Source organism: Lontra canadensis, unplaced genomic scaffold (assembly GCF_010015895.1).
Source record: "Lontra canadensis isolate GAN:19392208 unplaced genomic scaffold, GSC_riverotter_1.0 scaffold38, whole genome shotgun sequence".
Taxonomy (NCBI): domain Eukaryota; kingdom Metazoa; phylum Chordata; class Mammalia; order Carnivora; family Mustelidae; genus Lontra; species Lontra canadensis.
Genome location: NW_022631032.1, coordinates 4,338,446 through 4,355,410, shown reverse-complemented (window position 1 = coordinate 4,355,410; position 16,965 = coordinate 4,338,446). Strand labels below are relative to the sequence as shown.

The window sequence follows — 16,965 nt, the reverse complement described above, 5'->3', positions numbered from 1 at the left end:
AATTAATGGCTTTATTACTTTTTTTAAAAAGTAGGAATACTATTCATTACCATTCATTAAATTGTACAATTTTAACATGCCCAAGGCAGGATTCATTTTTTTCAGTCATAGGGTTAGTGAAATACAGTTGCCCTTGGTTTTTAAGAAGGAACAGCATTGGTTAAGGACTTAGATTTTTGCCTCTCTGAGATTTGTGAAATGTTAATCTCACCTTTTCACAGTTAATCTTAATCTCACACAACCTCAACTACCCTGTGCCTAAGGAAACTGTATGGGTGTGTATGTTTTCTGAGGAACCTAGCGGGGAAACAGAAGGAAGGGGTGTGCCCTCCAGGCAAGCACAATGCAGTTTTACACATAGCAATGTGAGAGAGAACTCATGCAAGGATGCTCAACTACTATGAATAGGCACAACGAAGTAGGCAGTTATTCAGAATTCTGAACAACTATGGTTTCAAAACCCTTCGATAGTGACTAAGAGAATTTTTTTCTTTGTCAAGGATTTTGCTGAAAGAAGCAAGTCTTACAGACTAGTGTGGGAGGAAACAGTTTCTCATGTTATAAATTCTAAAATAATAACCAAGAAAGCAACTTTACTTTATCATGCCTTACTTGCAAAACAAACAGGTAAGCAAAACCATACATCAGGCATGTTAAAAATATCAAATATAATAAACATAATTATGTCTATTTTTAAAATAACAAATTAAGTAATTTTATAGAAGTGATTTAAAATAAATAGTAAACATCTCTGAAAATGTACTCCATATCTTTATCAGAATAAATAAACATATACTTCAGGCTAAGAGATATAAACTAAGAATGTGCATTTCTATAGTCCACAAAGGATCATATTTCAAGTCCATGTGGTATTTTTTTAGTTGTGGTATTAATCGATAATATAATTATTCTAACCACTTTCCAAATGTTGCACATTTATTTCTAATTTTTCATTAACACAAACAATGTAGCTATGACAATCTGGAACACATCTGATGGTTTGTTGTTTGGTTTTGAGTTGATTCTTTGATATACAATTCCCCCAAATAGATTTACAGAGTCAGGGCAGTTAAATAGGTTTATATTTCTTGTTATATCATAAAAGATCATTTTCCAGAGAGAATGAACCAGAGATGTTATATCAATCAAAAAGCAATAATAAAAATCAAAAATTAAAAAAGAAGAAGAAGGAGGTGGGGAGGAGGAGGAGGAACCAGAGGGACTGTTAGCTATGGTAATGTGAAGAGGTCAGTGAATCCTCTTCACAAGAAGTTAAGTATACAACCGGACAAAATAACAAAAACCAATCACTCAGGGCTCTACAATTTACCAAATGGAGACAAATAATTAAGAAATATTTCTTTTTCAAAAACTGCTGGGACTGAAGGTGAGAACAGTGAGAGCCTATGGCTCAGCCTCCCATCCCCATCCCAGTTCTTACCAGTATGGAGCTAGTCAGAAACCATCAGTTTTGCTTCCAGAGGGAGCAAACCTGAGTTGTGCCTTTATAAGCTAAATGTGGTGAGTACAGTAGAAAATTGAGAGGGTAAAGTCCTCAGCTTTGCTAGCCTGAGGCTGTGGACCCACCTAGGGCAAGCAGTGGGCCAACCAGAAATTTGATGGAAAGATCTAGAAATGAGAGAGCCACAGAAAGACTATATCTCCCTGTATTTCCCTGGCTGACTGGAAAACTATGCTCCTGCCTGAGGAGACCAGAGAGATTGGCAAAAAGTAAAAGCCAGGGGAGACTGGAGAACTAGCTGCAACTTTGACTGCTTCCCAAACTACACAGATCCTCTGGCAGAGGGTGGAGCCTTGTGGGCCATGTAGACTCAAGGGCAACCCCCAGGAAGCCAGGCTAAAAATTAAAAACAAGAATAAAAAAACTGAGTAAGAACATCAGAATCCACACACCACAGAAGAGAGAGATTCCATAGTTCAAATCCAGGAAATTTACTAAAACAAACAAAAACTTGGACATATATATCAGAATCAGGAGTTGCCTCACTGTATTACCTAAATTGTCTGTTATTCAACCAAAAATTACAAGACATGCAAGAAATAGAAAATTGACCCTGCTCTGGAGAAAACACAATCAAAAGAATCTGACTGAGAGGGCCTGCATGTTGGGCTTAGCAGACAATGACTCCAAAGCAGCTAGTACCATAAATATGTTCAAAGAATTAAATAAAAATACTATGTCAGGGGCTCCTGGGTGGCTTAGTTGGTTAAGTGTCTGACTTCAGCTCAGGTCAATCTTAGGGTCCTGGGATCAAGTGCCATGTTGGGCTCCCCACTCACTGGGGAGTCTGCCTGTCCCTCTGCTCCTCCCCCAACTCATGTGTGCACATTCTCTCTCTCTCTCATTCTTTCTCTTTCTCTCTCTCTCAAATAAAATTTTAAGGAAAAAATGATGGCAATGACTTTTAAAATAGGGGATACCAACAGAGACATACAAACGTTAAAAAAAAAATGACAGGCACCTGAGTGGCTCAGTTGGCTGAGCATTGAACTCCTAATTTTGGATCAGGTCATGATCTCAGGGTCGTGAGATCCAGCCCTGAGTCAAGTTCCATGCTCAGTATGGAGTCTGCTTGTCCTTCTTCCTCCCTTTCTGCCCCTCCCTCACTCTCATGCACACACTCATTCTCTCTCTCTCTCATAAATAAATAAATCTAAAAAAAAAAAAGCAAATGAAAACTCTACAGTTAGAACATCCAACAACAGAAACAAAACTTTACCATATGGGCTCAACGGCAGAGTTGAGATGGCAGAAGAAAACATCAGTGATCTTGAAGATAGATCAGTAGAAATTATCCAGACTGAAGAACAGAGAGGAAAAGGTGGAAGAAAAAGGAACAGCTTCAGAGGTCTGGGGGACAATGTAAAGTATACCAATTAATGTTCAATTGGAGTCCACAGAGATGGGAGAAAAAGAGAAGAGCAGAAAAAATATTTGCAGAAATAATGGTCCCCAAATTTGATGAAAAACTTTAATCAACAGATCCAGAGGGAATGAATCCACTGGACATGCTTCCAGCAATGTGTACATATACCTGATTACCACAGATCTACTGTTTTTTATTTACATTTTTGATAGCTTAAGAGATGTGCAATGATTTCTTTGAATTAATATGATGTTCTAGTTTATAGCAGATACTATCAGCAAGCAGTATACATTTTGTGTAGTGGTTAAGAGCACAGACTCTAAAGTGAATTTGACCTGGTTTTAAATTCTGGTGTCTCATATCCTGAGCAAATGTTTAACTTCTCTAAACCTCTGTTAAAAGATAGTAACAATGACTAAACTCTGAGTTTAGATGAGATAATCTGTTAAGTGCTTATCTCAGTGCCAAGAACATGGAACATGCTTGAAAAATACTGGCTATTTTTAACTACCAACAATATCTGACACTTAATAATAAAAGTTTGTTGAATGAAGAATGAATGAGTCTGGGCATTGATTTTTCAAGTGTAAACTGCATATTCATCTGCACACTTCTCTTCAGTAGAATCTGGATTTTGACCTTCCTATTTTTAAAAATAATATGCATTGGAAGGTATGCTTTTATCAGCTGTGCTTGTCAGAATAATTGTTTCCTTCTGTGACACTGTGTTGTACAAATGTTTTTTATTTCTATTTAATCAGATCCTCTTTGTCTTTGATGGTGCCTTCAATAGTCAGAAATATCTCTCTTGCACAGCTGTTATAAATAAGGAATTCATGGCTATATAAGGTATAAAATATAGCCCTAGTTAATCTTTTTGATCCATTTGACTTCAACAATGTTTACTCAATAGTGATTTGATTCTTATTATTGTATGACATCTGGTTTGTCACAGATTAGGTTCTTATAATAAATAGTGTAACTCTATTGTACTTTATTGATCCATGTTTCATATTCTTAAGCTAATATTTTCTCAATTACACATCAATTTAGCCTTTTCTGAGTGTTTGTTGCATGCTGTGTACTTTGTAGGAATACTGTGATGAATAAAAGGTGGAAAAGCATGGCTTATGACTAAAGAAAGGCCACAGCCTAGGGATAAAGGAATGAAACTAGTATTTCTTTTCCTTAAGACAGACGGCCATGTAAGCCTGACAACAAATGTGTAAACAAATTTGATCTAAATGTATAAAACAATGTGTTAATTATTTATACTATTAGCATGGATCAAATGTTATGCTTGCACAGGAGAGGAAATCAGGAAAGCCTTGTTGAGGGGTATAAGTGGGTATAAAAAGTCAGATGGATTTTAAACTATAAGTGGGAGCTTTCCAGATGTAGAAGCAGGAGGTGAGGCAACTGTGAAGACAGAACAGCATATGCAAAGGCAGGAAGGAATAAAGAACAAGATGTGTTTAGGGCACTAATCTAAGTGTAACTGGAAATACAGAGCATGGGCTGTCATGAGAAAAATGGCCAAAAAGGTAATATAGGGTAGGATTGTAAAGAACCTTGCAAATCACACCACAGATCTTGGACTTTAGATGGAAGAGATTAGATTTTACTGAAGGTTTTTAAGTAAGAGAGACATGATGAGGGTTTTATTTTAGAAAGACCATTGAGTGGACAATGAGAAAGAGAAACAGGATGTGGGAGAATCAGGAGGCAAGAGTCTGGTTTGCAGATTTAATAAGAGTCTAGGTCATGGATGGGAAGGGTCTGCACCAAGGTACAGACAGTGAGGATGGAAGAGAGGGAGTGGTCAGCAGCTATGACATTTCTACAGTTGGGCAACTGGGCAGCAAGCACTTCATTGACTAAACATTGCAAACTGACCACATGTCTCTCCTGAAAACCCACTAAGAAGACAGAAAAGGAATTAAAAAGGCACAAACCCACAAACATGAGGAGAACGAGAAAACATAAAAACAAGACTTAGAAAATGGAAAGGTGACAGGAATGGTAACAGAGTGAGCAGAGTAGAAGAGAATGAACTCTAGGAACTATAGAGAGGATACTGGCAAGGAGTAGCCCAAGGCACCCTGGTAGACCCCAGCAAAGTTCAAGACCAGGCAGAGCCGTGTCCCTGGGAAGTGGTAAGGTGCAGAGGTTTGGTTGTGAGCCCATATCTGAAACAGCTGGACAACAAGAGCTTTTCTTCTGCCCACACAGCTAGGTAACAACTCCTTCTTTGTGTGACCCTTTCCTCTGAAGAAATCAAACCAGTGAGTGCCAGGACTTGGACACCAGGCATGGCAAAGAGTGGGTGAATGGAGCTAGAAACTAGGGAATTAAAAGAAAGTCTGTATCCTACACAGTAAGGTACCCCTAAGTCCCCTACCTCCCCCTGCTCCCTGAGCACAAGCAGCCATCTGGGTGAGGCAAGAGATTAAAGGACCCTCCTCTGGAGGAACTAAAGAGTCCAGAGGAAAAACTCTAGAGAGCCACCTTTGGGGGTCCTCCTATGAAAAAGCCAGCTTACTCCCTAATCACTCTACAGTGAGTTGCCCCAATCAGCAAGCCCTGCCCAGTATGTGGATTTTCTAAACAGCTTTTTAGTACTTAACTTCTAAGTAGGAAAAGAAATAGAAAGATCAACAGACATTTTAGTAAAGCCTCCAACATGAGAGAGAGAGAAAGACCAAGCCAAAGAATAAAGGATCTAGAGAACAAAGGTCAGTAAAAAGAGCAGGAAAAGACTAGAGGGAGAATAAGGACTATTACCAGAGAGATAATACAAGCCATTGTACTCATAAAATAAGAATGAAATGATGTTCAAATTTTTAAAAAGGTGGTGGGTGGGGCGCTTGGTGACTCAGTCGGTTAAGCATCTGGCTCTTCATTTCAGCTCAGGTCATGATCTCAGGGTCTTGGGACCAAGCCCCACATTGGGCTCCACATTCAGTGGGGGAGTCTGCTGAAGGTTCTCTCTCACGACCCCTTCCCCTGCTCATGCTCTCTCTCTCTCTCAAATGAATAAATAAATAAATCTAAAAACCAAAAAAAAGCATAAGGACAAATCAGGTTAAACCAAAAGCTCTTAGAAATTAAAACCAAGGTAATTGTGGTATAGACTGTTGCTACCCAATCTCCCCTTCTTCCTTAGGGAAAAAAAACCCACACAATTTCATGTGAAGGAGCAAAATGAGTAGGTAAAAACATATTTCCTAGCTTTCCCTCTGAGAATAGCTGGAAAGGCTAGCAAAGTAAGTTCAGGGCTATACAGCCAGAACAACACTCAAAATTATAGTCAGAGCAGTTGGGGGGCACTACTGTGGCAGGCACCAAGGTCTAGACACTGAAGTCTGCTGATTCTGAACCTGATTCTGATTCTGAAAGCCCTGGACCCTGGATCCAGGAATGCAGCCATCCTGCAGCTACCATCAGGCTTTTAGAGAGTTCCTCCAAGTCCCCATTTACTCAGATTTTCAGTTCCAATTCCAGGTATAAGGGGCTTGTTTGATTAGCAGAGCTTTGGCCTCATGCTGAACTCTTAGCTGTCGGAGAGGCTGGAAAACTGAGCATCTGACGTCTTCAGTTTTGAGTGTGAGAGCCTTGTTTTGCCTCTCCTCAAGACTTATAAGACTGGAAATTCTTCAAACATAGGGAGGTTATTCAATGCTGAGTTGGATTAAAAAATCTAGTATAATATTGTATCCAAAAAATCTCTTATTCCCTGGATCTGACATAGAAGTGTGATAAAGAGAGAAATTTCAAGATAATAGTTTTGTAGCAGGCTTAGAGTACTCGTAGTCTAGACTGGAATAGGATGAGTGCCATCGGACAAAGGGAAAAGAAGAAATGAGTATGTTAAATTTCTGAAGAATTTGAGCACTTGGAAAATAATACTAAGAGGCATTTGATGTATATGCCCAAGCATTTAGAGAAAAATGATTTTATAGAAAACTAAGCAAATAAAGAACAAGGCAATTATTAACTTCAGGAAATAGAAAAAGTTGAACAAAAAAGAATGTAATATGGTATAACATATGGTTCAGAGATAAGCAATACTTAATCATGATAATATGAATACTAGCTATGAAGTTAATAAAAAAACTGTGATATAAATACACTCAGACACTGAATGAGAAGTCAGAGTGGCATAAATAAGTTAAAACTTCATCTATTGTAATGGGAAGTCAAAAGATGATAATGCAAATATATTTTTTAGTAACATGAAGGTTAAAAGAAGACGCAACTTTTCAGTTACAAGGGGGATTGGGCACCTGGGTGACTCAGTCAGTTAAGCGTCTGCCTTTGGCTTAGGTCATGATCCTAAGACCCCGGGATCAAGTCCCTCATTGGGCTCCCTGCTCAGAAGGGAGCCTGCTTCTCCCTCTCTCTGCTCCTCCCTCTGCTTGTTCTCTCTCACTCTCTCTAACAAATAAGTGAATAAAATCTTTAAAAAAGAGGGGGTGGATTTTCTGGAAGTGGGACCAGGGAGCAGAGAAGGGTACAAGGAATGGTATAGAAGAGTGAGGACTATTATTTCTGATGATGTTACTTTTAAGACTTTTATTTTATCTTATTTTTATTTTTTAATAGATTATTTTAGAGAGAGTATATGCGTGTTTGTGTGTGTGTGTGTGCACACCACAGGCATATGAGCTGGGAGAGGGTCAGAGGGAGAGAGAATCTCAAGAAGACTCCATGCAAGCACAAAACCCAAAGTGGGGCTTGATCCCAAGACCCTGAGATCATGAGCTAAGCCAAAATCGAGTTGGATGCTCAACCAACTGAGCTGCCCAGCTACCCCAAACAGGTTACTTTTAATTCCACTTGGCTTATTAAACTTTGATAAAAGTTTATTTTTTTTATCAAAGTTTATTACTTTGATAAAAATAAAATTAAAAATTTTAAATAATGTACCTATCATTAAAATCCTCCCACGAAATTGGAGGCAAAGAAGGAAAAGCAAGTGTACGGGAGAATATAAAGCATTTGTTTTTAGACATGTCTTTCTATGTCCCTCTGTCTCCCCCTCTCTGCTCACACTTGTGAATATAGATCTCACGGGGCAGGGTAACAGAGAGAGAAGTAATGAGCTTCAAATTTAGGCGGACCTGGGTATGATATCCCGCTGTGCGAAGTCAGAGCTTGGAAACTTCTCTGTGACCTCCCTGCGCCTCAGCATCTTCATTTGTAGAATGGAAATACGTCATATATATCAGAGTACATGAAATAAAATAGGTAAAGCACCTAGAATTTGGAAGATTCAAAATTATGAATTCTTTCTCTCAAAATTTCTCATGCCCTGTAAGCCTCTCTTTGAGAGTCTTTCCATGTGCCTCCATGTTTGTAGATCGAAGAAAGCAAAGCAAAGCTGTGTTCTTTAGCCATCTTTCCTCCATCCCTTCTTGCCTGGTTTGGGAGATTCATCTTCCACAGACAAAAACCCACTAAGGCAGACAGGTTGTTACATTTCCCCTTCTCTTGAAGGGAAACATTGGTCTCACTTGTGTTGATACTGTGTCGCAGATGATTTTTGATTAAAATGATATAAATCTTCCATTATCAGCCATAGCTCCCAGCTCTACCATGTAACAATAGACAGAAATGTCTGTTTAAAGTCAACTGTAACGGAGTAGAATTACAAATTCAGCTGCTGTTTTAATATAACTTTAAAAAATAAATATCTTTCAACTTTATTTAAAAAATAAATATCACACAAAATTAACAAGGATTTTACACTCAGCTATCGAGTGAATTGGCTAAGGGCATGGAAAGGGGTTGTGATGACCAGGCAGGTGAGGTCACCCCGAAGGAGGAGACCCTGACGGGATTTCAAGGCACTCACCTTCTCCAGCTGAGATAGGCTGGTTGCTTGGCTCGGGGACAAGTTGTTCAGCACGTGCTCCTCCAGGCAGAACCCCTTCACTCCTGGCATTCTGCTTGTTCCAGGAGGCCTCCTGGCCCTCCCAGGAGGCAGCAGGCAATCTATCGGAGCCCTCAGCAGGGAAGGAAGCTGGGGACTCGAGGTCCAAAAGGAAGCTATCTTGTAGGGTTTGCTTGGTGGCCTTCCTGCGTTTCCCCTTCTTCCTTTGTGGGATCCTGTCACGGTCTCCTTGGCTCGGCTGGCTATTCTCAAGCTTCCTGGTTAGCTGGAGGAGCTGATCCATGTCTTTGGTGAACTCTAGCAGAGTGCCCTCAGGGAGGCTTCGGCCCGTGTCCTCAGAGCCATAGCTGGGAGCCTTCTCCAAGAGCAGGTGCTTGGAGCAGGGGAGAGCTCCTGTGCCCTCCCTGGGCACTGACTCGGGCACCGGGGGCAGGCTGCTGACAGCCATGGACAGGGAGAAGTAGGAATAGTCCACTGCAATATATGTCAGCATGAAATTGATGGTGACGATGGGGGCTAGTACATTCACCTGGCCCACAAGGACAAAGGCCATGGTCACTAAGCTGGTCAAGAAGATGGCAGCTACAGGGGTTTTATTTGGCCCTTTCTGCAGAAACAAAAATAACATGCAGGACCATGAAATTTCAGAAGAAAATCACATTACGTGATAGAATACAACTCATGATGGCTCAACCACTTCTACTAGGATTCTACCAATCAGTTAATAACTGATTGCCTACAAACTTGGGATAATAATATTCAACTCATGGGGTTATTGTGAGATCAGAGCTAATGAACATTAAATGCTTGACACAGCACTGACACAGAGTTGGCCCCAACACACCATGGATATTGGCTGTTTTCATAACTATTAATATGGGGCACTAATATATAGAATTCAGACTTCCCAAATAGTTCTCCTTTTATCTTACACTGGGTTTTAGCACCAGTCTTGGAAGTCAAAGTGGTGCAAAGTTCCCAGGTGATAATGGAGAAAAGGACCTGAAGGGGAATGGCAGAGCCTGGAAGATGGGACAGAAGCTCTGGCAGCTGTGGTGGGGAAACTGTGAAACTAAACACACACATGCTCCCCCACACGCACTTACACACATCTGTTATTAATGGAGGTGGGTACGGGGACCTGCAGAACAGGAGTGGAAAACATGTGGTAACTCACAGTCCCTCACGTTGTTCTTGGGCCCAAAACAATGATCACTTCTGGATCCTCATCTTCCTTGACCTAAGAACCACATTTACCCCAGCTGATTGCCTGTTGGTCTTTGAAAGGACTTTCTTTGCCTTTCTCAGCCTGATTTGCCTCCCTCCTCATTATCCACTCTTTCTTAGTTTCCAGGCCTGTCTTCTCCACAGCTCTGAAATCTACACTGAAAGTAGCCCAGGGCAGGACGGGAGGGAGATGGGGGTCACAGAGTGATGGGTATTAAGGGGAGCACGTGACGTAATGAGCACGGGGTGTTATATACAGATGAATCACTGAACTCTATCTCTACACTATATGTTAATACACTACACATTAATGGATTGAATTTTAAAATAAATAATTAAATAAAGTAGCCCAGGGCAGGGCACCTGGATGGCTCAGTTCATGATCTCACGGGCTCAGCTCATGGAGCCTGGTTAGGATTCTCTCTCTCCCTCTGTCCCTCCCAGCCCCACTACTCCCACTCCTACTCGTGCTCTCTCTCCCAGAAAAAAGAAAAAAGTAGTCCCAGTCTCCAACCTCAGGCCCTCTCTATGCTCTCTCTATATTCCATTCCTAGGTGATCTCAACCAGGCTCCTGACTTTAAATACCAGCTTTATGCTCTTAACTCCCACATTGGAATCTCCAGCCTGAAATGTTCTCCTGAAATCTAGACTTAAATATTCAACTGTCTACTTAACATTTCCAGTTGATGTCTAACAGGATCTCAAATGTTCCAAACCAAACTGCTCCCCCCTCCCCCCCAATCTCCCACCCATGGAATCTACTTCTATAATCTCTGTGTCAGAAAACGGCAATTCCATCCTTCCGGCTGCTCAGGCAAGCAAAATTCTTGATGCCTTTCCTCATTGTCTCAATCTCCATCAGCAAATACTGTCAGCTTTACCCTCAGATATACACACTGGATCTAACCACTGCTCCCACCTCCTTCACAGTCAACAGTCTGCAAGGGGAGGAGGGGCAGACCTGGAAGCCTCTTCCAGATCCAACCTGTAAACCCCCCACATGTGTTCCTCCAGGTGCATTCCCCCTTCCTGACCATCAGAATAAAGACCAGCCTTCAAAGTCACAGGATGAAGACGGCAGAGTCATCAGCCTGAGTCTTCAAGGGTCAGAGCCCCTGCTGACCTGAAACGCCTGCCCAAGACTTTCAGAGAAAAATTCTGGGAGGAAAAAATAAGAAGTAAAAATACACTTTGACTGACTTTGAGGATTACATTTTTGGGTAGATTTGCTACAGCTGTTTAACACACTCTAACAATAAAACTACTAAGAATAAAGTAAATCCTTAGAAACTGCAGAGAATTTAAAAGGAGGGTATTAGGTAAGCTGAAAGAAATGCTAATGATCCATGCCAAGACGTTGATAAGGGCAGGTTGTGAAGTGTTAATAATGGTCAGACCTGAACTTCTGTGACCCAAAGACATCATGAAGAATGTAAGAATGAGCCACAGAAGGGGAAAAGATATTTGCAACACATATAACTAACCAACAAAGGGTAACCCAGAATATCGAAGAATCTTTACAAAATAATTAGAAGAAGAGAAAGAACGCACTAAAAAAAGCAAGCAGAAGAATGTCTATGAAACATATGAAAGGTGCCCAAGCTCCTTAAGTAATCAAGGAAATGCAAATTAAAACCACAGGGAGATTCCATTAAACACCCACCAGATCAGCAAGAATTAAAAAGTATGATAATATCGAGCGCTGGCACAAACACAGAGGGCGAGGAATGCTTATCCACTGCTGCTAGTGGTGTGAATTAGTACAAGTACTTTGGAAAAAGAGTTTGGTATTATCTAGTAAGTGGAGATATATGTACCTTATGGCTTAGCAATTCCAGTAATGGGTATATGGTCCGGAAGACCGCTACCTGGGAACCTGTCCACTAGTACAAGAATGTTCGCTGTACTGTCTTGTCTGTAGCAGCCCCAAATTGGAATGTCCAACAAGAGCAGAAGGGATAAATAAATTCTAGCAAATGAGGAAAAGCTATATAGGGATGATAATAGACAAGCTGCTGCTACAAGCGAAAATGTGGATGGATCTCATAACGTTGAGTGAAAGAGGCGTGCTGCATTATATAAAGTTTAAAAACAGGCAAAATTAAACAATTCTGTTTCATGACGCATATGGAGGAGTCCAACCAGGGGTCAGCAAACTATGGCTCTGGGGCCATCTGGCCACCATCTGTTTACCCATGCCCACGAGCTAGGAATGGCTTTACATTTTCAAACAGTTGGGGGAAAAAAAAAATCAAAAGAAGAGGAATATTTTAAGACACACACAAATTACATGAAATTCAAATTTCGGTATCCACAGAAAAGTTCGACTGGAACACAGCTACACCTACCCCAACAGGTGTGTCTGTGTCTGTGGCGACTTCTGAGATACAGCTGCAGAGCTGAAGGGTTGTGACAGAGACCACAGGGCCTGCAAAGTCTAAAATACTTACTGTTTGGACCTTTCCAGAAAAATTTTGCCCACTCCTGAGGAAAGCCATAAAGAAAGCAAGGCAGTTATGATCACAGAAGTCGGGACAGTGGCAACAGCTACCACAGGGGTAGGGACAAGGCTCAGACCAGAGAGGGCATGTGGAAGTGGCATCCAGGGGCTGGGAGTTTCACTTCAGCTATTCCTTGAAGTGTTCACATTGCCTCTATGCTCTTTTCTATATGCTGAATACCCCGCAAAATAAATAAATAAATAAATAAATAAATAAATAAATAAAATTGGGGGGGCTATGGAAGATGCCTGGGTGGCCCAGTTGGTTAAGCATCTGCCTTTGGCTCAGGTCATGATCTCAGGGCCTGGGATCGAGTCCTCATAGGGCTCCCTGCTTAGCTTGCTTCTCCCTCTGCCTTGTCCCTGCCCCTGTTCTCTCTCTCATTCTCTCTCACTCGTTCTCTCTCTCTCACTCCCAAATAAGTAAATAAAATCTTGTAGTTTCCATGCCCACCGTGGTGCCTAAATTGGGGTTTGAACTCAGGATCCTGAGCTCAAGGCCTAAGCTGAGATCAAGAGTCAAATGCTGGGGCGCCTGGGTGGCTTAGTCATTAAGCATCTGCCTTTGGCTCAGGTCATGATCCCAGGGTCCTGGGATCGAGCCCCACATCAGGCTCCCTGCTCAGCGGGAGCCTGCTTCTCCCTCTCCCACTGCCCCCTGCCTGTGTTCCCTCTCTCACTGTGTCTCTCTCTGTCAAATAAATAATAAATTTTAAAAATCTTAAAAAAAAAGACTCAAACATTTACTTGACTGAGCCACACAAGTGCCCCTCTCTCAAAAAATTTTTTAAAGTTTATTGACTCTCCCATTAAAAGAGAAAATGTGCTAATAAAATCTAATCATGTGTAAAGGAGCTTTGCAGAGAAAAAAATTTCAAAGTTAAAAGGCAAGTGACAAGCTAGAGAAAATATTTGTAATACATATCACAAAAGTTGCCCTCCCTAACAAAAGGAGAGCTTCTAGCATTTGAGAAGAAAAAAACCAACGATCACAGAAAAAAAAAAGATTTTTTTAAAGATTTTTTATTTATTTGACAGAGAGATCACAAGTAGGCAGAGAGAGAGGAGGAAGCAGGCTCCTGGCTGAGCAGAGAGCCCGATGTGGGACTCGATCCCAGGACCCAGAGATCATGACCTGAGCCGAAGGCAGAGGCTTAACCCACTGAGCCACCCAGGCGCCCCAGAAAAAAAATTTTTTTAATTAAAAAACTTAAAAAATATACAAATATAAATGACTCTAAGAAAAAAACAATGTCCAAACTTGTTCCTATAAGAGTAATGCAAACCACAAGGATCCTGAGATGCCATCTCCCACTACACAACTGGCAAAAATTCACATCTGACAATGAACCCTGATTGCTAGTAATGTGGGACCCAGGGCAATGGTGGTCTACACACCCTATGTCTAAATATTCACAATTACAAACCAAGCTAACAAACTGTTAAAGCAAAGGTATTCTATCCTCCTTCCTTGGCAAACACAGCTTCAGGACAACAGGGAAGGCCAGGTCCAAGGATAGAATTCTCACATTCCTCAGAATTCCTCACTGGAAGAGGGCCACTCACAGCCCTCTCCCACCCTTCTCAGACCATACCATGGGGGCCTCACACCCACATGGGGACTGTGGCCTATTCCCTGGTCCTAGAAAGGACAGGCCCAGGGAAGAGGCCCTTGCAGACCCTGGATGTGGGTTGTGGAACATCTGGGCAGAGGATTCCGGGCAAATGGTCCAGGTCAGCACACCTAGACCATCCAGAAGTGGGGCATGGGATCTGGGTGGACCTGTCCCCTTGTTCTCATGAACTTCTTATCCCAAGGATGAGAACAGAGTCCTAGAAAGCAGGGTGTTTGGGCCTGTGTCTAAGAGTGATGCTGGCTGTCAGGACACAGGAACAATTATACATTGCTGGTAAAAGCACAAAATGACACAAATCTTATGAGAGGTGTTTTGGCAATATCCATTAAAATTAAAAATGTGTTTAGCCTTTACCACAGCAAATCCACTTATGAAACTTTATCCTGCAGATTTATCTGCACATTAAATAATTACACATACAAAATTATTCCTTGCAATACTGTTTAGTGGAAGCCACACAAGGGTTGATCTATAGGAACAGGTTAAATAAACTACAGTAAATCACACACAATGAAAAAAGAATGAAAAATTTCTCTCAACATTCATATGGAAAGATGATTTCCAAGCTCTATTAAATGAAGAAAAGCAAGGTATAGAACAATGTGTTAGAATACTATCTTTGTGTAAAAAATAGAAGTATTCATAAAAAAAACTAATAAAAACAGCTACTGATAGCATATGGGTACAGGTGAAGAGAGAGATAATAAAAGACTTATGAGAGGAGCAAAAATTCTCAACATATATCTTTTATATCTATATAGTATATATTTATATATATATAAATATATAGTATATATTTATATCTATATAGTATATACTTTATACTATATAGTATATACACATTCTCAGCCCCGTGTATATACTACCTAATAAAAATACATGAATTTAAGGAAAGGCATATACACAGAAGGTACAGACATGACAGTCAGAGCTCCAACCCAGCCCAGGCTGACTGACAAGTAAGGGGAGGGTGGTAAGGGAGGACTGGTGACTCTAACGGAGAGGGATCTGGGGTGGAAGAAGGAGTGGGGAGGGCCTCTGTGGTGCTCCAACAAGATAGAGATGAACTATATCTCATAAACTGCATTATTGGGAAGTAGGGTTCTCTATTTCTCTTTTTTCATGTTAGGTTTTAGGAATGTCTCATTCAATCACCCCATGACTCAATCAAGCTACACTTGGGAGTTCAGGTCATGAGGACCGATGGGGGCCCAGAGGCCCAAAGTGTGGGAAATCATCATACAGCAACCCCAAAGGGAAGGCAAATCTCAAGGGCAGAGTTAGAGCTGCAAGGTCCAACTCCCCTCCTCACCAAGAGATTTTTTTCTCCTATTCTGAACTTAAAGGATCCTGAATTTGTTTTTATTAAAGCATGTGACACTCCCTTTCCCTGCTGCTCAGGGTCCCAGATATCAGGATGACAGTTAGCCAACCCAGGGCGAAGGGGTCCCTGTGGTTGTGACATTGACGTGCTTTGTCCACCTGGCCCCAGCCTCAGGTGGCCAGAGGACAGGGGTGAGGGAGTGACTTTTGCATTCTCATTTTTCCCACTCTGGAGAACTTGACCACTGGCTCTAATTGGAGAGACTGAAGCAATGTATTGGCTGATAATCAGGTATCATATATGGCAAATGTAGTATCATGTACAGCAAATGACAATCAAAAGTACATATGTATGTTTGTACATTTCTTGAAAAAAGGGTCACTCACCCCTTGCCCCACACAGGTGAGCGCAGGAATCACTTTCTCCTGGGCAATGCACTGCAGGATCCGGGGAGCTCCATAGAGGCCTCCCATACAGGAGGCCAAGGATGAGATGTATAAGCCCAAAAGAAACAGGAAGCCCACCAGGGACACCTGTTTGAGGAAGCAGGTTCATTACCCAATGCCAGAATCCTCTGTCCCTTTCCATTCCCCCGGCCCCCACCCGTCTGCACCCCATCGATCACTAGTCCTCTAAAGTCAACCTCCCAGGTAGGTTTCCAACAGCCCCAGCCCCATCCCACTTCATTCATACCACCGCTGTACCAGTTCAGCCCACTGTCACCTCTTGTGTGGACGACACAGAGGGTCTCAAACTGAGCACACACCAGACTCATCTAGAGGGCTTGTTAAAGTACAGATTTCTGGTCCCCGCCTCAGAGTTTCTGATTAAGCAGGTCTAGGGAAGTACTATTCCCAAGTATTTGGATTTCCAACAAGCTCCCGGTTGATGCTGCATGGAGGGTCTGGGGAGCACACTTTGAGGACCACTGGCCAACTGCAATGGGAATTGGCTTCCCGCCTCCAAGCTCGACCCATTCTGAATTATCCCGAAGCCTTGGCCAGAGTGAGCTCTCCAAACTCAAACCTGATCATCATGCCACTGCCAAAATGAAAGGAGCAAGATGGTAGAGGAGTAGGAGACTGAGATATCATCAGGTCCTGGGAGTTGACAATTATCAAGCCATTCTGAACACCTATAAACTCAACAGGAGATAAAAGAGAAGAAGAGCAGTAATTCTAGGAACAGAAAATCGACCACTTTCCAGAAGGTAGGACATGCAGAGAAGTGAATCTGAAGCCACGGGAAGATTGACCGCGGTGGGGGAGGGGCCAGCTGCCAGCAAGTGAGAGAGCAATGGAACACAAAATACAAACTTTTAGAAGTCTGCTCCACTGAGGGACATCACTCTAGAGGTTAAGCAGGGGGTGGGGGGGAAAAAGGGGGTGGTGGACCCTCCACAGGGACAGTGTGGTCTCAGGACCTGCAGGGACACAAAAAGACCAGAGGTGTCTAAATGTGGCAGAACTCCCAGGTATCAGAGCAGGGAATC

The 16,965-nt window shown here is 41.9% G+C and overlaps 1 protein-coding gene across 2 annotated transcripts in view; it reads right to left on the bottom strand.

Moving 5' to 3' along the window:
* Positions 1-16,965, bottom strand: part of SLC12A8 (solute carrier family 12 member 8) — a 138,596-nt gene that overhangs the window by 15,374 nt on the left and 106,257 nt on the right. For both annotated transcript variants that reach the window (XM_032869446.1, XM_032869447.1), the window contains exons 9-10: positions 15,860-16,006; positions 8,746-9,391 (exon numbers count right to left, since the gene is read on the bottom strand). In XM_032869446.1, coding sequence (XP_032725337.1) covers positions 8,746-9,391; positions 15,860-16,006 — 793 coding nt within the window. The remainder of the gene's footprint in view (positions 1-8,745; positions 9,392-15,859; positions 16,007-16,965) is intronic.